Here is a 26,625-nt window from a genome sequence, read left to right on the forward strand (position 1 = left end):
TGTAATAAGAGAGCAGTCTGTTTTTTTTTTTTTTTTTTTTTTTTTTTTTTTCTCCAGAAGTCATCACTTACCCATTTTCTACCTATATACAGTGCTCAACAAAAGTACTCTCTAGTCAGGGTGAGGCAGACAGTACTTTTGTCAAATCTGGAATGAGCCATATGAGTGGCATGGTTTCACACCAAAAATTCTGTCCACCTACAGTGAGTAGGGAAGGGGGGTGAAGTTTATCAGCGAGCCAAGAATTAATCATGTCACTCATTGTCTTGTTGGTGAGGAGGGAGGTTGTGTGCTGTAACCCCTCCATCCAGGGCCCCCTTTTGAACCTGACCACAACATCTTCTGAGCCACCCTATGTTACCAATATGAGCAATACTAAAGAGCTGAGTGCAGAAACAATAGCTCAGATAGTTGCCCTCAAGAAATCTGACCAGCAAATGATGGAAATTGCCTCTACTTAAAGGTCAGAAGAGGCTTCTTCACCGGGCAGTGGCTCATCTACCCTAAGTCAGCAATACAGTGGGTGATGGTTCCCACTGAACACTCTCCAAAAGAGTTCTGCATTCTTTTCCTTTGCGTGTCTGGTTGTCACACTTGGAATAGACTCTAGTTCATGTTTCACCATAGTTTCTGCCCAATCCCCCAGCCTTTTGGGGCCTCCCAGACCTCTGAGCAGCAATGGTGAGAGTCTGGCTGCATCCCTCATGGGTAAATCTGGGAACCCAGCAGTGGATGGTAAAAGCACACACACCAACCTATTCAGCAATTTTCTTCGTTTGCCAGCCAACTTGAGGGCAACTATTTGGGCTGTGGTTTTTGCACTCAGATCCTTAGTATCACTCATATTGGTAACACAGGGTGGCTCAGAAGCTGTGGTTGTCGTGTTGGAGAGGAAGGGGGGGTCCTGAACGGAGGGGGTCATGGCATATAACCTCCCTCCTCGCCAACAAGACAATGACTGGCTTGGTTAATTCTTGGTTCACTGATAAGCTCCATCCCTTTCCCCAATCACTGTAGGCAGACAGAATTTCTGGTGCGAAACCATGCCACTTGTATAGGTCTTTCCAGATTCGACAGAAGTACTGTCAACCTTACTCCAGGTGGACAGTATTTTGTCAAGCACCGTACACCATTATCAAAGTAATCTGTTGAGGATAATAAACATAATGATAGCATACATCAATCACAATAACAAAAAAGCAAGAAAAGCTTGCTGTAATATACTTTGGTATTTTAAGACAGTATCTGTACAGTAAACCATCAATTTGTTCTATTCCCATATAGTTGATACTCTATTCAATTTGCCAGACAAATGGATGAGTCTTGACAAATATCCAAGACAGGCATGAAAACTCTAGCAATGATGAAAGTTGTCCTACACTCAAATTTTTTGCCCAAAGAGTCCTTCGATGAGGAAGTTTTGCTTGTCCTTCAGTGATCAAGGTCTGTCAGTCTTTCTAGGATCAATTTGTGTCGTAGTCCTTCAGTTATTGAGGTCAGTTGGAGTCCCTTGATCATTGAGGTCTGTTGGAATGCTTTGATGATCAAGGTTTGTTGGAGCCCAATGATCAAGTTTCACTGAAGTCCCACTGTGATCGAGGTCTGCTGGAACCCTTCTATTATTCAGGGCCAACTGGAGTCCATCAGTGCTTGAGGTCCACCAGCGTTCTTTGATGATCAAGATCCTCCCGAATCATTCAGTGACTGAGATCCGCAAGTCCTTTTTGATGATAAAGACCCAACGGAGCCCATCACTTATCAAGGCATGTTGGAGTCCTTCAATAATTGAGATCCACCATAGTCCTTTAGTGATTGAGATCTCGAATCCTTTGATGATCAATGTCTGTTGGAGTCCATTGAAGTACAGTAATCCCTCCCATATCTGGAATATTTGAACACTGAGTTTCTGGATACTTGAGGATGGGATAATGTGTTAATATGATATAATTCTCCAAGGCAATTTTTGTATTAAGAAATTTCATAAAAAAATCTCATAAAAAAGATGTAAACATAAGTGTTTACATAATTTTCCCACTGGTGTGTAAACATTCCTCCCAGTATGTGTACATAACTACACATATGCACAGGCAGTGATCCGATATCACACCCTGGGGTGATTATATGAAAATATTGTATTATATCACACTGTGGGAGGTTATGCAGATATATGGGATAGGAGGAAAGCTTCTAGGAGATGTCAAGAGTTTTTATGAGAGTAGTAGAGCTTGTGTCAGGATTAGAAATGGAGAGAGTGAGTGGTTCAAGGTAAAGGTGGGACTTCGTCAAGGATGCGTTATGTCGCCCTGGCTGTTCAACTTATACATGGATGGGGTAGTGCGAGAGGTAAATGCAAGGGTAGTGGGTCAGGGATTGGAGATGGTTAAATAAAATGGAGAAAAGTGGGGGGTGAGCCAGCTGTTGTTTGCTGACGACACAGCGCTTGTGGGAGGATCGGAGGAGGGACTGAGGAAGTTGGTGACAGAGTTTGGGAGAGTATGTGATAGAAGAAAGCTAAAGATAAATGTGGGTAAAAGTAAGGTGATGAGATGTACAAAGGGTGAAAGTGGCAGTAGACTGGAAGTGAGCATTAAGGGAGAGCGACTGGAGGAAGTGGATAGTTTTAGATACTTGGGTGCAAATGTGGCAGGAAAAGGTGGAGTGAAGGTGGAGGTAGAATGTAGATTGAGGGAAGCGAGTAAATGCCTTGGTGGATTGAAGAGTGTAATGAGGAATAGACATTTGGGAATGGATGCTAAGAGGAGACTGTATGAAGGAGTGATTGTGCCAACAGCACTGTATGGGGCAGAAACATGGAACATAAGAGAAGAAGAGAGAAGGAGTTTGAATGTGTTTGAGATGAGGTGTCTGAGAAGTATGATGGGGGTTACTAGGCTAGATAGAGTGAGAAATGAGGAGGTGAGGAGGAGAACAGGAGTGGAAAGGTAGTTGGGAGATAGGGTCGATGAAAGAGTGTTAGGATGGTTTGGACACATGGAAAGAATGAATGAAGAAAGACTAGTAAAAGAGGTATGGAAGGCAGATGTGGAGGGAGTGAACATGAGGGGACGTCCTAGGATGAGGTGGATGGATGGGGTGAAGGGGGCTTTGGGGTAGAGGGGAATGTCTGTTGAGGAAGGACGGGAGAGGACAGAAGACAGGGGTGAATCGAGAATGGTTGTATATGGATGATGTTGTGATGCATGAGGTGGAATGGGTGGGGAGATGGGGGGTGAGGTAGTATGTGTGAGCAAAATTTGACGCAGCCCGAAGGGATTTCTCCCCGTCTTCTCCTTTTATGCATGGGAGGATGGAGAGGGGGGGTCGCCGATTTAATGAAGCGGCCTTGCTGTGGATGTGCTGTGTCTTGCGACACTGCTTCTGACCCAGGGCAGTGGACAAGGTGCAGGGATGACCCGTCATCCAGGAAGTGCTAAGATATGAGGGAGGGTGGAGGGGTGTGGAGTGTATTCAGGGATGGAATGGGTGGGAATGATCTTATGCCTTTTCATTTTTGGCTACCTCCCTTGTAATGGGGAAAAAGCCTTGGTATATGTATGTATCACACTGTTTATACATTTGTATGTGTATTTTACATTTACATTATGTTCAGTCCCTGTTGCTTTTGATGTATTTGATATGTAGTTTACAATTGCATGTATGCATAAGTACAAAATGAAGGTAAGCGTAAAGGGAAGGAGAGTACGTTTCAGACAACCAGCCAAACTTATTACAGTGTCCCAAGCATTCACATCCTAGTCGGATTCATGGCATGGCAACAAGCTACCAGCTTTTCTTTTGTGACATCACGCACATACTAATATATCAACAACATCAAAGGACATGCAAGAGGAGAAAGAAACTAGATGCCAGGAAGAGAAGGAATTATGTTCCCATCCTGTATTACCCCCTTGCTGATTGTGTTTGATGCCCCTCTAGCTGAAAGGAATATTTGTGTTCCCATCCTATATTGACCCCTTGCTAATTGTGGTCAATGCCCCTAGCTGAAAGGAATCTTCATATTCCTATCCAATATCGGCCCCTTGCTGATCTTATCACCACCCCTGACAGAGGATCGTCAAGTGAATGAAGTCGACAGGCAGCTGAAGTGAACTACTCCTAAGTCTAAGAAACCTCCAATTGATCTCCTTTGTTCTCACATACCTCCTAGGTAATAGTATTTTTTTTTTTTTTTTTTTTTTTTTTTTTTTTTTTTTTTTTTTTTTTTTGACTGATGAATTGAATTTAATCATATGACTAGATGTAACATTTTGAGCATGAGTTGAGTAGGTTTAGTAACAAAATATCTTTCGTTAATTGTTCAGAATTTTCCTCCTCTGATTTGACAAAGAACTTAAATTAATATCTTGTCGGGCAATTCCCATCGGTGTTAGAGAAGGATTTCATATCTTGAAAGACGAAAGTAGTTAAATACCAAGGGGAGTGATGTGACATTGGAGATGATGGAGATGGTAAACAATAATAGCAAAGAGACAAGAGACAAGGAAGGCAAGTGTCATATATTAAAGTGCCTTCATGTATGTTGGGGAATATGTGTCTTGGTGTGTGACCAATCGGTATTGTTAGTAATGGTATATGGATACGGGTTATTCAATTGAGAGGTTGGACATGTAGGATGTAACCTCTTGGGGTTGGTGTAGTTGGAGGAATATGTATATGTGATATTGTACTGTAGGTTGTTTTTTATTTGTATTTGGATTGTGGTTATTTCAACAAAGGCGTCTGTGATTGATTATGTTTCGTGTTTTGTTGGAGGGTGGCAATGCTTGGTCTGGGCCTGGCTGGAAGGCAAACTCTGGAGGGGAAGAACAAGTTTGTTATATAAGTGAAGGGGATCTTCTTCATAAAGGGCAGTCCACAGGACCATGATTTAGGTTGTGGCACCAAGAGCAAAGAAGATTCTGCAAAGGGAGAGGCTGGTAGCTTCAGAGGTATTGGAATGCCAGGCTCGATCCATGCATTGGCAGCTGGGGGAAGGTGGAGATGTTCCAGGTGATAATTCTCCTTCAGGATGATGACAAGGCAAGAAAGATGGTTCCTGGGAGAGGTGGTATTACTTGTCCTTTGGGGCTTCAAGACGGTTAGTCTAGGTTCTGAAGTGTTGAGTGGAGACAGTGGGAGAGATGTTCTCCATTGAGTCCAAGGTGCTGACTCTGGCAGTGTCCATGGCATTGAGTGGAGAGAGAGGGAGGGAGAGATGTTGACTGACAGGTTCCAGCAGCAGCCTTTATATACTGCCAGGTCAGGTCATGACCTGCACTGATTGGCTCCTGTATGCTACTTTTAGGAACACAAGACCACTCATTCTGTGCACTGATTTACCACTTATTGTGCTTAGAGGTGTATCTCTTAGTAGCTAGGGGATTGACGAGATAAACACCATATGAGGACGGAGCCTCATATGGTGTTTATCTCGTCAATCTTGTCGGCAAAACTGCCACTTTTAGTTAGGGGATCAATACTGGGTATGCAAGACTGGGCCATGGTGGGGCTACAAGCCATTGTGAGCTGCCATGTGTTCACTGCCAAGGCCAGCTGCCTAACAGTGGTGTTTCACAGTTACAGTGACCCTGAACTCCTACCCATTGACCAGTAAATAATGGGTATGGTTCACAACTATGATTTTGCTCCACAGCCAGCTGCATACATATTGATGTTCATTTGCTGCCTGTTGTCTAAAGGGGCTACAGCATTAATCAAGTAAAACTACTATGAAACAGGACTCTATTAGAAGAAAATGGCAGCCAGGATGACTTTCATTGCAAAAGAAGAAGCAGCAGCACCAGAATTTAAAGTGTAACAATCATAGAAAATATAGGTGTCTAATTTTACCAGAGCATGTTTCTAGTATTTATCAAAGTCAATAATGGCAAAATAGATTACACAAAAACTCTTTCATATTATATTTATTGCAATTTGAAATTCTGTTGTCTGCTGCAAAAAATTTGTCTGTTACAGCCAGCCATTCTTGTAAAACCTACCCATGGCAACATCTGCTTTTCAGTGACATCAGAGATTCTGTTCTTCTTCATGCATTGTCATTGTATTTGATGAATCATATTAAGTGCTGCAGGCTATTTCATATCAAATTTAGGAATTGTGAAAATGAAGAAAGAACTAGTGAGGAAAATGCACAATTAGGTACAAAAGAAAAGAGGCAAAGAATATTAATATATTAACATATAGAACTCGGAGAGAAAGACAGGAGAAGAAAGTTTATGATAACAGTATAAGACATACACAAGGAGCGAAATGATGAGGCTAGATTCTCTTACATTAATACTAAATGGACTTTTTAAAGCATTATGTTAAATGGGGTAAGAGTATGACAGAAAATTTTGAAAGCAATAAAAAGATGTTTTGGAAGGAAATTAAAAGAGAAAAAGGAGGCGAATCAAGTAGAGAAGAAAAGGTAAAAGGTGCAGATGGAGAGATGATAATGGAAGAGAAGGCAGTGAGAGAAAGGTGGGCAGAGTATTTTAGGGAGTTGCTAAATGTGAAGGAGGATAGGGAGGGAAAGGTAGTTGCAGTGGGAAGCGCTAAGAAAATGAGAGTGATGAGTGAGGAAAATGGAGGAGAAATAGGGAAGGATGAAGTGAAAGCAGCTGTTAAGATGATGAGAGCAGGTAAGGCACCTGGTCTGGATGGATGCCATGCAGAATGTCTGAAGAAAGGAGGTACAGTTATGGTGGACTGGCTGGTGAGGTTGTTTAATGTTTGTTTGAGAGAGTATAGAGTGCCGGAGGACTGGAGGAGTGCCTGTATAGTTCCCCTTTACAAGAGAAAGGGGGACAAGTGTGAGTGTAGTGGTTTCAGAGGGATCAGCTTGCTGAGTGCTGTTGTTGTTGTTGCATTCCCTAGACTGTCTGTCCGAGCAGTCCCGTCTCCCCAAGGAATGCCCCTGCTTGTTGAGTGTTGTTGGGAAGGCTTATGGGAGGGTCTTGATTGAGAGGATTAGGAGAGGAACAGAGGGAGTAATTGGTGAGGAACAGTGTGGGTTTAGGACAGGTAGGGGTTGTGTAGATCAGATCTTTGTGGTAAGACAGATATGTGAGGAAGCTATAGGAAAGGGTAAGGATGTTTTTTGGGCTTTTATGGATCTGGAAAAGGCTTATGACAGGGTAGACAGGAAGGCACTGTGGGAGGTAGTGAAGATATATGGGATAGGAGGAAAGCTGTTAAGAGCAGTCAAGAGTTTGTATGAGAGTGGTAGAGCTTGTGTTAGGATTGGAAATGGAGAGAGCGAATGGTTTGAGGTAAAGGTGGGACTTCATCAGGGATGTGTTATGTCGCCCTGGCTGTTCAATCTTTACATGGATGGGGTGATATTAGAGGTGAATGCAAGGGTAGTGGGTCAGGGGTTGGAGGTGATTAAAGAAAATGGAGAAAAGTGGGAGGTGAGCCAGTTGTTTGCTGACAACACTGCGCTTGTAGCAGGATCAGAGGAGGGATTGAAGAAGTTAGTGACAGAGTTTGAGAAGGTGTGTGAAAGAAGGAAGCTGAAGATAAATGTGGGTAAAAGTAAGGTGATGAGATGTACAAGGGGAGAGAGTGACAGCAGGCTGGAAGTGAGCATTAAGGGTGAAAGACTGGAGGAAGTGGATAGTTTTAGATACTTGGGTGCAAATGTGGCAGGAAAGGGAGGAGTGAGGGTGGAGATAGAATGTAGATTGAGAGAAGCGAGTAAATGCCTTGGTGGATTGAAAAGTGTAATGAGAAATAGACATCTGGGAATGGGTGCTAAGAGGAGGTTATGTGAAGGAGTGATTGTGCCAACAGCATTGTACGGGGCAGAAACATGGAACGTGAGAGAGGAAGAGAGAAGGAGTTTGAATGTGTTTGAGATGAAATGTCTGAGAAGTATGATAGGGGTTACTAGGCTAGATAGAGTGAGAAATGAGGAGGAGAGGAGGAGAACAGGGGTGGAAAGGGAACTGGGAGATAGGGTTGATGAAAGAGTATTAGGATGGTTTGGACACATGGAAAGAATGAGTGAAGAAAGATTAGTAAAAGAAGTGTGGAAGGAGTGAATATGAGGGGGCGTCATAGGATGAGATGGATGGATGGGGTGAAAGGGGCATTGCAAAAGAGAGCAATGTCTGTGGAGGAAGGACGGGAGAGGACAGAAGATAGGGGTGAATGGAGAGGGGTTGTGTATAGATGATGCTGTGATGCATGAGGGGGAGTGGGTGGGGGATGGGGGTTGAGGAAGTATGTACAGTATGAGAAAAAATTTGGTGCAACCTGAAGGGATTTCTCCCTGTCCTCTCCTTCTTTTCTGCATGAGGGGACGGAGCGGGGGGGGGGGGGGGTTGCCGAATTTTATGAAGTGGCCTTGCTGTGGATGTGCTTGCAGTGGACAGGATGCAGGGATGACCCGTCACCCAGGAGGTGCCAAGATAAGAGGGAGGGAGGAGGGTGGAGGGGAGTGGAATATATAGGAAATGGAATGGGTGGGAGTGGTTTCTATGCCTTTTTCTTTTTGGCTACCTTCCATGTAGGGGGAAAAGCCTTTGGTATATGTATGTATGTATATTGAATTATAAGAGATATTGTTTTTGGAAATTTTAACTAAGTTTATCAGATAAATAAAGTTAGAAAAATAAGACCAGGAGAAATGGTAAGTGAATAACAAAGAAATTACATAGAATAGATATAACAAAAGGGGAAAATAAGACAAGGCAGTAGTTAAGGTGTGCAGTATAGGAATAAATGCCAAAAACACTTGTTATTTGCTGGAATGGATTGGTATGTTCTTTGTAATACTTATAGTAAAGCTTTCGTTTTTATACAATGTGTAAACAATCTAATTTGTGTAAAAAATAATTATTTTTATCTTTAGTAACAAATCACCATAATTAACCTTTTTACTGGCACACTAGGGCTGAGATGAAAAAATATTTGTATTACATTGTAGATATCATTCTTTACAAAGCTTGTGGCATCTAGGAGGTATAGTGTCAGTGTGATACAGGATTATTTAGGATCACACTGCAAAAATATTGAATGTCCAAAGATAGCATTGAAGAACTAACATGGCCACAGGTAAGTACCAATGATGCACCAATATGAAAACTTCTTCAGGGAGATATTTTGGTTCCAAATAGTAGCCCATAATGATACCATCTATCCACACATTTTGCCCCTTGTCACAGATATTTAGAGGGTCAAGACTACTCTCAAAAGATGATGAAAAACCCTCAACATCGCTGAAGGAATCATCTGTTTCGATACAGGACTTCATTGTTAATTGAGATAGCTTGAGTTGGTGTCCATCATGACTTCATCAGAACTAATACTAAGAGATGGTGCTGTATGCTGGGTTTTAGAATGCAAATTAGCAGACAGCAAACATTTATGTCAAAAAGTCCCTCAAAAACTACTTTTGAGAAAAGATGTTTGTTTTAAACATGATTCTCATGAAGATTAATAACTTTACAAAAGAAAAAATGCTTAGCTGTACATGGGCATGGTGGTTACCCTGTAAGGTTTGGGTGGTAATGTTGCAGGTCATCTGAAGTTCAAGTTCAATGATGATATATCATTTAGAAAACTCTTGAGCACTGAAGAACCTCATAAAGGACTTGTTGCTTGTTTTTTGGAAGTCAAACTGGAAGAAATGGACGGTGACTACCTTAAACCAATGTTAAGTGGTCAATGACCCATTATCTAGGACTATTCAGGCGAAGAAAATTTCACCAGCAGATTCTTTTTTATTCTTGATAATGCTCCCAGCCACATTGGACAGAAAATATTAAGGTTTTCTTTCTGGTGCCTACCTAGCACCACTGCTCTCAACCAGCCCATGGACCAAGGAGTTGTATTTATTTTCAGAGCATACTATGAGTAGTGTAGTATGAAACAACTGCTGGATATGATCAACACCAGACAGACTTTCAGTTAAACAATATTGGTTAAGATATAAAGAAAGTCATTGACAACATTGCAGCATCATTGGGAGAATCATTGAAAAGACCGTATATGCTTCCTGGAGAAAAGTGTGGCCTGAATGTATTCAGCATAATTTTGAAGGCTTTGGTGATGTCAGGACATAGTAAGACCTAACTATCTTGCTGGGTTTATGGAGGTTGATGATACTAACATCCAAGAATTATTAAACAGCCATGATGCTCCTCTAACAAATGAGGCACTCATGGAACTTGAGCAGGGGAGAGTTCTAAATGAGACAGAAGAGGAACTAGAAGAAGCACAATGTGGCCTTGTTGTAAAAATATTCCTAAAAGTATTGTTTGGAGTGGATGATTTCTTAGAAACAGTTGTGGAATGTAACCCCAATCCAGCAAGAAATGGCAAGTGGGCACAACAAATGAAATGCATGAAAACCTACAGAGACATTTACGAGAATAAAAAAGAGAAAAGCCACATACCCAGTAATATCAAGCTTCCTTTCCTGCCCATCAACCTCTTCTGCTTCATCCACCTCTTCCGGCCTAGTCACACCTGACACAGTCACCCCAGATCATCAGTCTGCAACACCACACTTATCATGCCTCGACCTTGTCTGCCTACACCTTTCCATCACCCCATCTTGCATTCTTGACCCTGCTGTATCAGATGAAGATAGAGAACACAGAGTCCTTAGGCTTTGCTGACCCTTAGCCTCTAATTGGACTGCACTGGGCACTTTGTCCTCCAGCCTAGGGGAAGTGACTTGAATAAACAACTCAATAGTGACATAGTGTAATGAAATTAGTTTTGATAACCTTCTTTGTCATTATTACATGTTATTTACATATATGCATATATAGATGTTTGCATGTGTTTATTGCTTGAGTATGTTAAAACAAAAAATAAGGGGTGAGGGAGTTGTGGGGGTTTTGAGGGGTCCAGACAAGGCCCAGAACATATCTCTATTTAACCTTTAATTTTTTAAAATTAATTTATAATCTTCCAGTTGGGATTTTAAGAACACATACCAATTGTATATCAAGGAGGACTAGTACTAATGTTATGAATCCACCTTGATCACTTGTGTTGTCTTATTGTTGTGTAATCTGTGAATGAGGGAAATGTTATTTGTGGCATCAGTTTTGTTTCTTGTATGAATGCAATGTATATGTTGTGTTTTCATGTGGAAAGTGGAGTAATTCTGTGTGTTTATTAGTGAGTCAGTTTATGTTTATCTTCAGTATATTTAGTGTGTGTTTATATTTTGATGTGTTTGTGTGATTGAAGGCTGTCTTGTATTGGTTACAGCTCCAATTTTTTGTGTATTGGTGTGTTTGAAGTTATTCCATCTATTATTGACACAGTTGAGATGGATCTCCACTGGGGCCCCCTGAGTTATAGTATATGTGTGTGCTCAATAAAGTCCAGTATCATTGATATGCTTTGAATATGACATGATTTGCTTGCAGTAGAATTTTTAAGACAAGATTAATAATCTGCATTCTCATAAATATAATATATCTTATTTTACAGTATTGAAGCTAAGGAAAGTAATTTTCCAGCAGTATTCCAGCGGTGGTTTACAGCACAATCCGTTGAAATTGCAAGACGATGTATTGAACCACCACTCAAAAAGAAACCAAAAGATCCACCATTTGTGTTAAAACCATCAATGGAACCAGTTGTTTCCTTTCTTATTAAAGAAGCACACGCATTTCCTAGACAGACTTGCAAAGTCTGTGGGGAGAAGGCCTTTCCAGAAGATGCTAGAGTAAGTATTTGTATGCACTTTCTTTTAGGTTTTTAATTGTATGTAGTCTTAACCCCTTCCATATGAGGATGCCCCATGTCAGCACCCTGAGGCATGAGCGGGTATAGGAGGATGCTGGCATTGGTGTTCTGATTATATCTATTTTCTGTGGTTATCCATATTCTGGGTGAAAGAGAAAACTGTAACTGTATATCTTTTGACATGTGTATTATGATGTATCATCAAATCATTGTACCTCAGACACCTTATGCATGAATATTCAACTCGTATTGAAAAGGTTAATGATTTTGCTTTAATGTGATTCAACATAAGAAAATAAGTGGTGCCAAGACAAACCTTGATTAGCAGCAGTTGGTTAATATAGAATTGTTCAACTTGAGATGGTCATCTGGTGTAATATGCAACTTTATATGTTAGATTTCTTGGGATCTGAGGCATTCTGGATTTCTGTAGCAGATATTTAAACTGTGTCTTACTGTTGTGTTTATTTCTGCTGATAGACTTTGCACAATTCACTAGCCGTCCCTTGGGTCAGCACCTGCAGGTGGCTATGACTCACGTTCCATGTCTCTACCCTGCACAGTGCTGTTGGCACAATCTCCTCTTAGCATCCATTCCCAAATGTCTATTTCTCATTACACTTTTTTAATCCCCCAAGGCACTTACTTGCTTATCTCAATCTACAATCCACCTCCACTCCTCCCTTTCCTACCAGATGCAACCCTAAGTGTCTGAAGCTATCCACTTCCTCCAGCTTCTCTCCTTTAAAACTCACTTCCAAACTCCTGCCATCCTCTCCCCTTGTACATCTCATCACCTTACTTTTACCCACATTTACCCTCAACTTTCTCCAATTGCACACCTTCCCAAACTCCGTCACTAACTTTCTTAATCCACCTCTGATCCTGCCATTAGTGCATTGTCATCAACAAACAACAGCTGGCTTCCCTCCCACTTTTCTTCATTTTCTTTAACCATATCCAATCCCTTGCCTATTACCCTTGCATTTACCTCTTGCACCACCCCATCCATTTACATATTGAACAGCCATGGCAACATGACACATCCTGTGCAAAGTTCTGCCTTTATCTCAAACCACTCACCCTCTCCATTTCTAATTCTAACACAGACTCTACTACTCTTGTAAAAACTTGACTACCTCCAGTCTCATATATCTGCAAAACCCCACAGTGCCTTCCTATTTACCCTGTCATAAGCCTTTTCCAGATGCATAAAGGCCCAAAAAACTTCCTTACCCTTTCCTAAAGCTTTGTCACATATCTGTCTTACCATGAAAATCTGATCCATGCAACCCCTGCCTTTCCTAAACCCACTGTGGTCCTCACCATTTACTCCCTTTGTCCCTCTCCTAATCCTCTCAATCAAAACCCTTCCGTAGTCTTTCCCAACTACACTCAACAAACTAATCCTTTTGAAACTTGTACACTCACATTTGCCCCCTTTCCCCCTGTAAACCAAAACTATATATGCACTCCTCCAGTCCTCCGACACTCTACCCTTCATTAGACAAACCTTAAACAGCCTCACCAGCCAGTCCACCGTCACTCGAGCTCCCTTCTTCAGACACTCCACATGACAGCCATCTAACTCTGGTGCCTTACTTGTTGTCTCAGGTGAAGACTTAAATGAATTGTTCCCCAGAGAAATGAGTAGCTCTTACTTTTCACTGTGATATTCACATAGTAGTCTAGGGTAAAGTTTTACACTATTTTGTCATGATACAATTATTATTTTCCTCATTTACCATAGCATTATTTTGTAGTTATACAGTTATTAGTTTTCTCACTTGCCATTGTCTATATCTTCATGTTTCGAGAAAATTTCATGTTATTCCTTTCACCTCATTAAATTTCTTTGCTTCCAGAATATACACCATGATGAATCGTCCCCAAAACATGTTGAACGTATATTATGTGGCCACATCTATCACAATGCCTGCCTTGATAAATACATCAAAACACCTCCGTTCCAAGGTGGCAAGAAGTGTCACACATGTGGACAGCAAATTTTTCATGAGAAGTGGAAAATCACCCAGAAGCTAGCAGAAGAGCGATGGGCTCATAAGCAGGCAAAACAGAGAGAATTAGATGAAGTAGTTGACTTTCTTAGCTAACTAGAGGTTCTGTGTATCCTCATTGTATATAAGTACATTACATATATGTCATCTTCAACTGTACAGATTTTTGTTATAGAATTAGGTTGTCTACTATAATGTTTTGTAGGCAGTTTACAACTCTAGTAGATACTAGCTGTATGCATTCTGTATTAATACAAATACAAATTTGTTAGCTCTGACCACTTCACAAGTGAACTGAGAGATAACATTTGTATTGTTTAGAGCTTGACTCCATGTGTAATATCTTTACATATGTTTTCAGAATGTGTTTGCAAATAGAAGTCTGAGAGATTAGCTATTACATCTTCACATTTTTGTACTCTTAAACCTCTTTGAAAGGTTGACCTATTTATATGTGTGTACTTTTTATACTGTTTGTATGCAGCAGAATATCGTAATAAAATATTATTTGGCTTCTTTTAACTCGTGGATTCTATGTCAAAAAACATTTATTTTATTTTATATATATACATTTTTTTTTTCTCAGAAGAATTAAACTGTTGCCTTTAGTTAAACTGATTGGAAACCCAGACAGAGCCCCACAGCAGTTGGTAATGGTCTCAAGGACCTCATATAGATCTCTCTAGAAATTTTGGACTTGTGTCTTCACTGTTTTAGTGTAGGACTGTTTCTGTGTCAATTGCTGAAGGTAGGAGGAGGGGACCAGTTGCTGATGATCACCTTTCTTAATATTCAAAGGTGGAAGAAATGCTGTTGAAGTTAGAAATAGAAAGGTCCTTGACTCACTCTGAAGACCAAGTGTCTGCATCTCTAATTGGAGGTGAGGAAGTTGATGGGGTTCATTAAAGATGGCTGACTGGGAAATGAATGTCTCCAATGCCCATCCTGCAGGACCACTTCATGCAGGTACTCATTGTCAGTCCTTCCTTCAGAAGATGACAGGACTAGTGAATGAGTGAAATGGATATATTTATGGAAGTTTTGACCAGTAATTTCACATTTTGTAATATATCAATCAATCCTTTGTCATGGCACTTTCTTGCAGGAGAGCTGTGACTCCCAGGAAACCTATGGTCATTGGTTCAACCTGTAAGTCACTCGGTGAAAAGATTTGGTGTCCCTGTCTTGAAAGAGTGCATGTAGGAAAGTGTAGTATCAAGGGTATATTATCTTGTGGTGGCTACATGTGGGGCATTTGCTGTCTGTTGCCAGGCAGATTCTGTGTTTGTAGTGGATTAATATGGGCTGTTGGCCTGAACTTTTTAAAATGTTATATAGAGTTTTAGATTTATGACAAAGATGTGTGAATCATCATTCTGGTGTACAACAATCAACATGTTGCACTCTTGATTGCCTTGTGGAAACAACACTTGGTTTCAAGTTGAGAGCAGATTCTGGCAGGGCTGCTGCATCATATCTCCGGACTTGTTCAATTTGTACTTGGAAATGTTTATTAGAGAGCTGGAAGATATGCCAAAAGATATTGTTCTCAGTGGTGTGTCTTTGCTATGCTAATGATGCCATTTTCATTGCAACTTCAAGGGAAGATCTCCAAAAACTCTTCAACATCTCTATGTTAATCAGTAAATGCCATGGTTATCTTGTCACCAGCAAAACATTGGAAGTGCCTGGTTGCTTCAAAATCAAATGTATTTCCAAGTGAAACAGGGAAACATTATGTTTGAACAAGTCTGCTCTTAATTACCTCAGAGCTTTCATCACCTCTAATGCAAGATGTAAAAAAGAATTTCATTGCCAAATATTTTTATCAAAAGACACATAGAAATGAAGACAATCATCAATAACAGAAATTGATCGGTATCTATTAAAATGCATTAACTCAAAGGTTTTGTATGACCAACCTTGTCATATGGATGCGAGACATTGATGCTTTCCTTGGAGCTGAGAAAGAATCTTAAAGTTACTTAGATTCAGTTTACAGAATAATGCTTCACATCACATACATTGACAGAGTGATGAACAAACAAGCCCTTATGTGAATGGGCCAAATTCAAACAAATTCAAAACAAACAATCAATCATTTAAGGGTGAGTATAATTTCTAAGTCACATCATCACGAATCTAGCATGCTTTAGATTGACTGTCCTGATCTGGCCAAGATTTGAACAATCTCATCAGTTCACACTAGGTTGTGTCTAACTTTCCCTTACTTTTTTTGGATGATTCCTTTATCAACCAGGGTGAAACAAAGGCAAAGAAAAAAAGATGTTACAGAAGATAGGGGTGAGTGGAGAATGGTTGTGTATGGATGATGCTGTGATGTATGGAAGGGAGGGGTTAGGGAGTATGTGTGAATGATATTTTGATGCAGTCCAAAGGGATTTCTCCCCGTCTTCTCTTTTCCTGCATGAGGGGATGGAGAGGGGGGGTTCCTGATTAAATGTTGTGGCCTTGCTGTGGATGTAGTGTGTTTTGCTACATTGCTTCTGACCCAGGGAAATGGGTGAGATGCAGAGATTACCTGTCATCCAGGAGGAGTCAAGATAAGATGGAGGGAGGAGGTTGAATGGGAGTGGAGTATGTTGGGATGGAATGAGTGGGAGTGGATTTTATGCCATTGTTTTTGGCTACCTCCCTTGTAAGGGGGAAAATCAATATATGTATGTATGTACATCTACATAATTAAGATGAGAGCAAGGGCATGAGAGAGAGAAAATGGCATGCAACCCTCTAAATATATTGACACTCGCCGGTGCTACTTGCCACAGATGCCATAAATTTCTATATGTATAAAAATTGTCTATTCCTATATGTCTGTCTTCACACATTCACTTTTTTTATGAATAAGGCATACAATATCTCATCAGCTACCTATCTATTTCTTGCTTGGTTACATATGTACTTGTAAGTGTCATGGCACTACTTCCATGTGCTATTCTTACTCCATGTTACCTCTGACTTTGACTTGGCATGGAGATAGTTGTGTCCCTTCACTTTGTGCTCCTCAAATGATGCAGAGGTTTTGTGCCATTTCTTCCTTGGGGGCTCTACCTGTAGCTAATATTTTTTATTTTAGTTTTTTTATAGCCCTACATTTGATATACACCACTTCAAGATCTGAAGCCATACTGACTGTCAGAATGTTCATCTTTTCAAAATATTTGATCCATCGATCTCTCACAATCCTTTCACTTAATTTCACTATTGTGCTGGTCAGTGATATATATATATATACCAAGGGCTTTTCCCCCCATACCAGGAAGGTAGCGAAACTCAAAAGACATAATTCTACTTCCAGCCATTTCATCCCCACCCATTCCACTCCCATCCACCACCCCTCCTTCCCTCCCTCTCATCTTGGCTCCTCCTGGATGATGGGTCATCCCTGCATCTCGCCCATTGCCCTGGGGGGCCAGAAGCAATGCAGCAAGACAGCACATCCATAGCAAGGCTGCTACATTTAATCGGGGACCCCCCCACTCTCCATCCCCTCATGCAGAAACATTGAAGACAAAATGAAATCTCTTTGGGCTGCATCAAAATATTCACACGTAACCACTCCCTAACCCCCCCCCCATCCCCTGCCCACTCCCTTCCATGCATCACACTATCATCTATACACAGCCATTCTCCACTCTTTGACCTTCTCCCTTCCTTCCTCAACAGACATCCTCTTCTTACTCAATGCTCCTTTCACCCCATCTGTCCATCTCATCCTCAATCACCCCCTCATGTTCACTCCATCCCCTTGTGCCTTCCACACTTTTACTAATCTTTCTTCACTCACTCTTTCGACGAGTCCAAGCCATCCAAATACACATTCATCAACCCTATCTCCTTTTTCCACCTCTGGACTCCTCCTCACCACATTTTTCACCCTATCCAACCTTGTAACCTCTATCATACTTCTCAGACATATCATCTCAAACACATTTGAACTCTTCCTCTCTTATGTTTCAAGTCTGCCCCATAGAGTGCTGTTGGCACAATCACCCCTTCATACAATCTCCTCTTAGAGTCCATTCCCAAATGTCTATTTCTCATTACACTTTCTAATCCCCCAAGGCATTTACTTGCTTCTCGCAATCTACAGTCCACTAACCTATGATTTAGTGGTGTCTCCTTGTTTCCACCTTTGTGAATTGGCACCACATTTGCCCTTTTCCAATCAAGCAGCACTATGCCTTTTTTCAATGAGCTTGTAATAAGACTGTGAATCTTGTCTGCTAGTTGTTCCCTACATTCTTTAAGTATCCTGTTTGAGATCCCATCTGGTTCTGAAGGTTTTCTCATATCCAATGATCCCAAGAGAATGACCACTTCCCTCATTTGTGCAATTATATCTTCAAAACTTTTTTTTCTTTTTTCTCCCCTCACTCTGTGGGGCCACAGTGCAACAACCCCTCCACCACTACTTGCTATAATGTAGCTAGCCACTTTCATTTTTTGCCCAGGTCAGAGCCCACCACTCACTCTGGCATCAGGGATGGCACAGCACCTCACCATCTTCCCTTCCAAGACAATCCTAAGTTTCTTGGGGGCACAACCTCCCCTGGGCACCACCCAAGGTTGAGGGGTGACCTTTCTTTCTAATCTCATCTAAGCACCGCCACTTCTAACAGTGGTATCACGTGGACACCTGTTTCATGTGTGAATTGTTCCAGACGCCCCCCACAAGATAGAGGTCCAAGCTGGTGACAGCCCTGCAAACCTGAAAAAAAAAAAAAAAAAAAATTCATATCTCCCATATATTTCCCCAACTCCTTCACTCCCAAGTAAGATTCTGATAATCAGTGCATATCTATTTTTCTTCTTTTCATCATGTCAACTATTTTCTCTTAGTTATCATTAAACATTCCTACATTTAGTGGGCTACACTAAAATTTGTGAACATATTGCTTACCATTGTCTTTTAAACGATTCTATTTTCACCTCCAATTCATACATCCTGGTTCCGAGGTTGTACAGAGTTTCATGAGCTACATCTATTTGTTCATGAGTTAGCTACACCTTTCATGAATACCTCCTCCCCATATGTATGTATGTGTATATATATATATATGTATATGTGTGTATATATATATATATATATATATGTTGAGGCATTGTGACAGGTTGGTGAAGGTGGGTGAGGAAGACATAAATCAGAGTCCAAGTTTATTTCTGACTAGTTTCACCCACCTTCACCATATACATATATACACAATCCATCACACCTGGACAAAATCCTCTGGACAATGTGGCACATAATGAAGATTCCATTGCACCTGGGCAAAAAACTCCAGGACAATATGGCACATAACTGATGGTAGCCTATCCTAGATCCTTGTAACTCCCCCCTTCCTAGTCCTTTGATTTGACCCAAACCTCTCCTAGTTAAACCTCAGTTTGAACTATAAAAGCCCTGTGAACTCAAAAAACCTTAATATATTTTATATGGACCTTTTCCTGTCAATTTATTCACCTGAAGATGGTTATATGTAACAACCGAAAGCTTGCCTTTGTATTTATATAACTAGTGTTAATATACCATAGATCTTGGTAGACTTGTGTTTAATCTACCCCTGGAATATAGAAAGTATATAAGACAAATGGAAAAAAAAACAAGGAGATTGTTGAAACTGACTTAGCCTTGGTCTTTAACATGACATGTCTACAAGAAATTTGACTGCCAGAATATGCTGATATACATATATATATATATATATATATATATATACAGTCACTATCTGAGTTACGACGTACGCGAGTTACGACCACCCGTACTTACGACCACATCTAGCAGATGCCTATTATGAGTTTACTATACATGTCTGGCAGCACAGCACGTAAGATAGTTATGGCAACCGGCATCGCGTACGGCAGTTATGGCAGAGATGGAAGAGTTGCTATACACGTGGTTAGAAGATAATAGGCAAAGAAATGTGAGAGTGACGTTGCAAGCAGTGCAAAGTAAGGCTACAAGTTAATTTCACATGTTGAAAGAACGTGCAGGTGAAGAATACGCTTCACATGAGATCATAGTGAGTGCTGGGTGGTTTCGTTGCTTTCGAGAGCGTTACCAGGTTCACCACGTGTTGTCGAAAGGTAAGGCTGCTAGCAGTGATGCACCTGCAGCTAAGGCATTTGTGAAAGAGTTTGATAAATTATGGATGAAGGATATTTACGTACTTATGACCACGTCTAGCTGATGCCTATTATGAGTTTACTAATATGAATACACTATAATAAGTATTTTCTTTCTTTAACTTACCATATCATATTAATAACTAAGCAACTGAAAACAATACTGTATACAACTGTAGGAGAGAAGCCAAACGCAGAGTATGGGATCCAATGTATTTAACGTTTCGCCCACCAGGGCTTCTTCAGAAATAACATAGTGGACAAACATCTGACTCCTTATATAACCTGAGCTTGCGGGGAGAAACGAACATGAAACTGGTGTTTAAAAAAAATAAAAAAAAAAGGTAGAGACTGAACAACTTCACACCAGGCTTAATGACCCCCTTATGGGTCAATAGCCTTAAAAACGTCCACTATGTTATTTCGGGAGAAGCCCTGCTGGGCGCAACGTTAAATACATTGGATCCCATACTCTGCGTTTGGCTTCTCTCCTACAGTGCTGTTGCAGTCGTTGCTATACCTACATCTCACACTTAGAATGGATTGAAATGGATGAGAAAAATAGATCTTGAAATTCACATATATTTAGAGTACATACAACAATTGAAGAATTAAGAAAAAATTATTAAAATGAAACTACAATTTAAAAAACTTAAAAATTAAACTAAAAAGCATTGATAAACAGTAAACAGCTTGTATTTAATAGTATTCAATAGAAAAAGTTACTTAAAAACGCAACAGATTGATATCATGTATCCTAGAGTAGAACCCTCGTGTCGGCCATCTTGAATAGGATCCGACTTACGACTGGTTGGTCGGAACCTATCTAGGTCGTAACTCGGATAGTGGCTGTATATATATATATATATGAAAGTTAAGCATAAGTACACACGGGAAAGGGTGCTCGATGGAAGGGTGGTAGATAGGGCTGTAATGGACTATATAGTGGTCACCAGGAGAAGAGAAGAAAGTTTTGAATGTACATGTTCTTAAGGGAGCTTCCAAAGGTCCCAGGCAGCAAGGTCAATCCTTCGGAAGATGTCATTTGCTGAGGGCTGGAGTGGGATGACCCCGTCTTCAGGTGATGAAGCACCTAGCTTGGCAGCATTGTCTGCCATCTCATTACCGTGGAGGCCCACATGCGAGGGGATCCATTGCAATCGGAAGAGGACGCCCAGTCTGTCGGCCTCGGTTGAGAGGCTCAGGACGTCTTTAAGGATGTCGGGCCGTGACGGGCAGCTTGCATTTTGGATGGCTGCTAGACTGGATATCGAGTCCGAGAACACCGTTGCTTGCTTAGCGGATGAGGTAGGGCGATAATTTTTCGCATTGCCTCACGGATGGCAATGAGCTCGGCCGTGAGGATGGTGGGGGGGGGGGAGCTTCAAAGAGAAGGTTTCCCTGGTGTCCTGCAAGTAGATACCTGCTCCTGTGCGGCCGTCGATTCGTACCGATCCGTCCGTGTATGCCAGAAAATAATGGGGGTACTTTACAGTAATCATCTCCCTTGCACATGCTGCTAGCATGTGGGGGTCGTCTAGGCGGCTAAGTCCTGGGAGGTCTAGCTCTACCTCAGGGGGAGTAAGGGCCCACGGGGGGAAAGGGTCTACTTGGCATTGGGCTATTTGACGGCGCTCGTCAGGTTGTATTTTGGCCGTCTTGCAGAGTTCCCTCACTGAGACGGGAAGGCCATGGATGGGTACGGGGGTGGAGGCTGAGTTCCATATCTCATACATCTCCTCGTCGGTGGAGTTTGGAACTCTCGCGGAGCTGAGGAGATAGGTACACGCGTCCCTCTTTAGGCGGTGCCACAGTGGTAGGAGGCCGGCTTCATTGTACACTTGGGCTTGAGGTACACCCTGTGCTATTTTTTCCACAGCCGTCTTGGGGAGGTCGTGGAGGGCAGGAGCGCCGAAGAGGAGGCGGGAGCGCATTAGGTTTTGTATGATAGGAATCAGAGTTTCCCTGCGTTGGCCCCATTTCTCCCGACGGATGGCCCTGATGGGATTGAGGGCCCATCGGGCACTGAGACAGACTTGTTGCAGGTGTTTGTTCCATCGTCCGTCGCATTGGAAGATGACCCCGAGGTAGCAGACGGAGGCTGAGGGTTTTACAGCCATCCCGCAGACCGTGACTTGGTTCCACTCCGGGTACTGTCTTCGGTTTAGGCCTATGCCGTGGACGGGCATGTATACCGTCTTGGTCGCAGAGAGGGTGAAGCCAAGATTTGAGAGGTGATTCACGACTACGTCCACCTGTTTTTGGAATGTCCTTACTTCCGCCTGGTGGTTCGCCGAGCTCTGTTGTGGCCGTCGGTGCCTCGACTTCCTCCAGAGGGCTATGTCGTCCGCGTAGGCTGTGACGACTGTGTCGCTTCGTACCCCCTTCCCCACTCCCGCTAGTAGCAAAGTGAAGAGGAGGGGGGCAACGACGGAGCCTTGGGGGACCAACGGGTTGACCCTCTCTATATAGGCTCGCCAATTGACCTGATGGTCACTGGAGCCAGAGGCCGAAAGGTCAATGGGAACTGTTTTTCTATCCCACTTCAACTGGTAGCTAACAAGCCTAACCCAGTTACAAAACTTAAAATTACACACACAAGAAATGCACGTAACAAAAATAAAAACCTTAATACTAATCACAACATAGTAGAAAGGGTTACAAGAAAGAAAAACTACAAATGTGGCAACTTGACATTGCGCGAAGCACACATGTCCGGCCGACAATTGATAACTGCTGCCATACGAACATCATTCAAATAAAATTTCAAATACATCCGTACGACGCAGCGTACATCTTGACAAATGGTATCTGAGATTCAAAAAGGACCAGTTGCAAGAAATCAGGTTACGTTATAAATTAAACATTGTAAACTACAAAGAAAGAAATATAACCACAAAGTAATAAAATGATACAACTTGGCAAAAAGACTAACGGTCACGGCTACTTTGACCTGAGCGCAAGGCCTTAACAAAAGAACGCCCCTAACCCTGTGTGTCAGACTACACAGCTGACAGGTGGCCGAAAGGGAGGGGGGGGGGGGAGTGCTGGCCGACGATTGACCATCACTACAAAAGAAAACCACGTGACATCGGGATACGTGACAGAAGGTACATATGAATACTGGGAGAGATCATATAGACTTGACCGTGCTGTGGCCTAGAACTGAAAGAAGGTACATATCACACTGGGAAAGGTAACCCATAAATACTGGGAGAGGGTATCAGTAACCCTGGGAGAGGATTACTACAAATTACCAATTACTATGGCCTGAGCGTCCATCGCGGCATGAGTGTCTGTTCTTGATGGGGCTGTAGTTGTCTCTTGCAGTTCTATATTGGATAGAAACATTATTGAACCCAGTTTCATTAAACATTCTTTTGATAACTTTATGAACGTAAGTTTAGGCTTATAAACACTTGATAATTTCATTGTAAAGAAAATTTTTGATTATGTAGCAGCTCACGGTGTCCCCACTCTGACACACTTTGGTGAAAAATTGTCTTGTGTGACCTCACATGTTCCCGTCTTGTCTACTACTTTTCTGTATATATATTCTTACCCATTGTCATTCTGTATTCCTTGAAAATGTCTGAATAGACGAAAACGTTCGGATCATAGTGTCTTGTTTCCCGAGTGTTTTTTTGCGAAATATATATATATAATATAATGTATATATATATATATATATATGTTTATATATATATATGTATGTATATATATATATATATATATATATATACCCGTCTGGGGTATTGACTGCTTGTTATTGTGGCTCTATATGGGGCGCCCCTACGGACCAGAGCCATACATCATTTTGTCTATGATGGAGGAAAACTTTGTTCATAGAGAAATGATGACACTATTATACTACGACTGTCCCTCCGCTATGCTGTCCTCCAACCCCTTGTTGCTGTCCTGTACCATTTCTCTGAGTATTCTTTTTCTGTGATGGGGGGAATTCCCTGTGGTGGGGGAAAAGAATACTGCCACCAAGTATTCCCACTTGGATCGTAAGAGGCGAGAAGAAAGGGACGGGGATTGGGACTAGGCATCCTTCTCCTTGTAGCCCCACAGGGGATATTCCTAAAAGAAAAAGAGAAGGCATAAGAGGGTCTGGAAGTTCTCGGACCAGCACCCTAAGGTTTGGGTCTTTTAATGTGCGTAGATGTGGTACAGATGAGAGTAAAAGGGAAGAGATAGGTAGTATGTTTGTGAGAAGAAAGATGAATGTGTTGGCTTTGAGTGAAACTAAGTTGAGAGTGAAGGGTGAGTGTAAGTTTGGGAGTGTAAGTGGGAGGTTATCAGGAGTGAAGAGAGGGCGAGGGAGGGAAGGGGTGGCTATTCTAGTAAGTGAAGAGATAGGTAAACGGGTAGTGGAGTGGAAGGAGGTTTCCTCAAGGATAATGTGGATGAAGGTGAAACTCGGGAAGGAGATGTGGGTCTTTGTAAGTGCATATGGGCCTGGCAGTGAGAAGAGTGTAGAAGAAAGGGAGGCCTTTTGGATAGATCTAAATGAGTGCATAGAGGATTTAGGAAGAAATGTCAATGTAATAGTACTGGGAGACCTTAATGCTAGGGTAGGATATGGTCCAATCGATGGAGTGGTTGGGAAATGTGGAGTTCCAGGAAAAAATCGTAGTGGAGAGTTGATGGTGGAAATGTGTCTAGAAAGAGAGTTGATGATAGCAAATACAGTGTTTCGGAAGAAAGTCAAGCATAAGTACACATGGGAGAGGGTGGTGGAGGGAAGGGTGGTAGATAGAGAGCTAATGGATTATGTAGTGGTAAATAGGATTATGATAGGAAGAGTTAAGGATGTACATGTGCTAAGGGGAGAGGGTGGGGGAATATCAGATCATTTTTTGGTGGAAGGTAAGTTGAGAGTGGAGGATAGATGGAGAAAGAGGAAAGGGACAAAAGGTAGGGAGGTGCTTAGAGTGATATCTTTGAATGGAAAGGAAAAGGAGTACGGAAAGAAGCTGAAGGAGGAGTGGGAGGGAGTAAAGGGTAGAGTAGAGCTGGGTGTGGAGGAGGAATGGGGATGGTTCACGGAGGGAGTCATAAAGTGTGCAAGGATGGTGTGTGGAACAAGAAGGACAGGGGGAAATAGAAGAAAGGGTAGTGAATGGTGGGATGAGGAAACAAAGAAGGTTGTAGAAGAGAAGAAGCGAGCTTTCACAGATTGGTTACAAAATAGGACGAGGGAGTCATATGAGAGGTACAAAGAAAAGAAAAGAGAAGTAAAGCAAAAGGTAAAGGTTGCAAAGAGGAGAGCAGATGTGAAATGAGGTAAGAGTTTGACAGAAATTTTTGAAAGTAATAAAAAGATGTTTTGGAAAGAAATTAAGAGAGGAAGAGGAGGCGAATCAAGTAGAGAAGAAAAGGTAAAAGGTGCAGATGGAGAGATGATAATGGAAGAGAAGGCAGTAAGGGGAAGATGGGCAGAATATTTTAGAGAGTTGCTAAATGTGAAGGAGGATAGGGGAGGAAAGATAGCTGCAGTGGGATATTGCGAAGAAAATGAGAGTGATGACTGAGGAGAATGGAGGAGAAATAAGGAAGGATGAGGTGAAGGCAGTTGTTAAGATGATGAAAGCAGGTAAGGCACCTGGTCTGGATGGATGCCATGCAGAATGTCTGAAAAAGGGAGGTACAGTGATGGTGGACTGGTTGGTGAGGTTATTTAATGTTTGCTGGAGAGAGGGTAGAGTGCCGGAGGACTGGAGGAGTGCCTGTATAGTTCCTCTTTACAAGGGAAAAGGGGACAAGTGTGAATGTAGTAGTTTCAGAGGGATTAGCTTGTTAAGTGTAGTTGGGAAGGTTTATGGGAGGATCTTGATTGAGAGGATTAGGAGAGGAACAGGAGTAATTGGTGAGGAACAGTGTGGATTTAGGACAGGTAGAGGTTGTGTAGATCAGATCTTTGTGGTAAGACAGATATGTGAGAAAGCTATAGAAAAGGGGAAGGATGTTTTTTGGACTTTTATGGATCTGGAAAAGGCTTATGATAGGGTAGACAGGAAGGCACTTTGGGAGGTTATGCAGATATACGGGATAGGAGGAAAGCTTCTAGGAGCTGTCAAGAGTTTTTATGAGAGTAGTAGAGCTTGTGTCATGATTAGAAATGGAGAGAGTGAGTGGTTCGAGGTAAAGGTGGGACTTCGTCAAGGATGCGTTATGTCGCCCTGGCTGTTCAACTTATACATGGATGGGGTGGTGCGAGAGGTAAATGCAAGGGTAGTGGGCAAGGGATTGGAGATGGTTAAAGAAAATGGAGAAAAGTGGGAGGTGAGCCAGCTGTTGTTTGCGGACGACACTGCACTTGTGGCAGGATCGGAGGAAGGATCGAGGAAGTTGGTGGCAGAGTTTGGGAGAGTATGTGATAGAAGAAAGCTGAAGATGAATGTGGGTAAAAGTAAGGTGATGAGATGTACAAGAGGTGGAAGTGGCAGTAGACTGGAAGTGAGCATTAAGGGAGAGCGACTGGAGGAAGTGGATAGTTTTAGATACTTGGGTGCAAATGTGGCAGGAAAAGGTAGAGTGAAAGTGGAGATAGAATGTAGATTGAGAGAAGCGAGTAAATGCCTTGGTGGATTAAAAAGTGTAATGAGGGATAGACATTTGGGAATGGATGCGAAGAGGAGACTGTATGAAGGAGTGATTGTGCCAACAGCACTGTATGTGGCAGAAACATGGAATATAAAAGAAGAAGAGAGAAGGAGTTTGAATGTATTTGAGA

The 26,625-nt window shown here is 41.9% G+C and overlaps 2 protein-coding genes across 3 annotated transcripts in view; one reads left to right on the top strand and one right to left on the bottom strand.

Moving 5' to 3' along the window:
- LOC143021827 (uncharacterized) overlaps nt 1-14,258 on the top strand; it is a 37,617-nt gene extending 23,359 nt beyond the window's left edge. For both annotated transcript variants that reach the window (XM_076179593.1, XM_076179594.1), the window contains exons 5-6: nt 11,461-11,698; nt 13,584-14,258. In XM_076179593.1, coding sequence (XP_076035708.1) covers nt 11,461-11,698; nt 13,584-13,832 — 487 coding nt within the window. In that variant the 3' untranslated portion in view covers nt 13,833-14,258. The remainder of the gene's footprint in view (nt 1-11,460; nt 11,699-13,583) is intronic.
- Nucleotides 14,259-20,872: 6,614 nt separating this feature from the next.
- On the bottom strand, nt 20,873-23,259 carry LOC143022005 (uncharacterized). The gene is made up of 3 exons (XM_076179938.1): nt 23,141-23,259; nt 21,377-22,448; nt 20,873-21,178 (listed from the first exon to the last, which is right to left on the bottom strand). Exons 1-3 carry the CDS (start codon nt 23,257-23,259, stop codon nt 20,873-20,875), a joined length of 1,497 nt encoding a protein of 498 aa, XP_076036053.1.
- Between the last annotated feature and the right edge of the window lie 3,366 nt (nt 23,260-26,625).

The sequence above is a fragment of the Oratosquilla oratoria genome, chromosome 43 (assembly GCF_046742065.1).
Source record: "Oratosquilla oratoria isolate Oo_2021 chromosome 43, ASM4674206v1, whole genome shotgun sequence".
Taxonomy (NCBI): Eukaryota; Metazoa; Arthropoda; class Malacostraca; order Stomatopoda; family Squillidae; genus Oratosquilla; species Oratosquilla oratoria.

What these genes read in the sequence shown, in the direction of transcription:
- LOC143022005 (XM_076179938.1), bottom strand. Translation starts at nt 23,259, where the DNA reads ATGTTTAATGAAACTGGGTTCAATAATGTTTCTATCCAATATAGAACT. An exon ending in CGCTCAGGCCATAGTAATTG is followed by an intron (nt 22,449 to 23,140) that starts GTAATTTGTAGT and finishes TAACTGGGTTAG; the next exon opens with GCTTGTTAGCTACCAGTTGA. An exon ending in GTGCAAGGGAGATGATTACT is followed by an intron (nt 21,179 to 21,376) that starts GTAAAGTACCCC and finishes TCATCCGCTAAG; the next exon opens with CAAGCAACGGTGTTCTCGGA.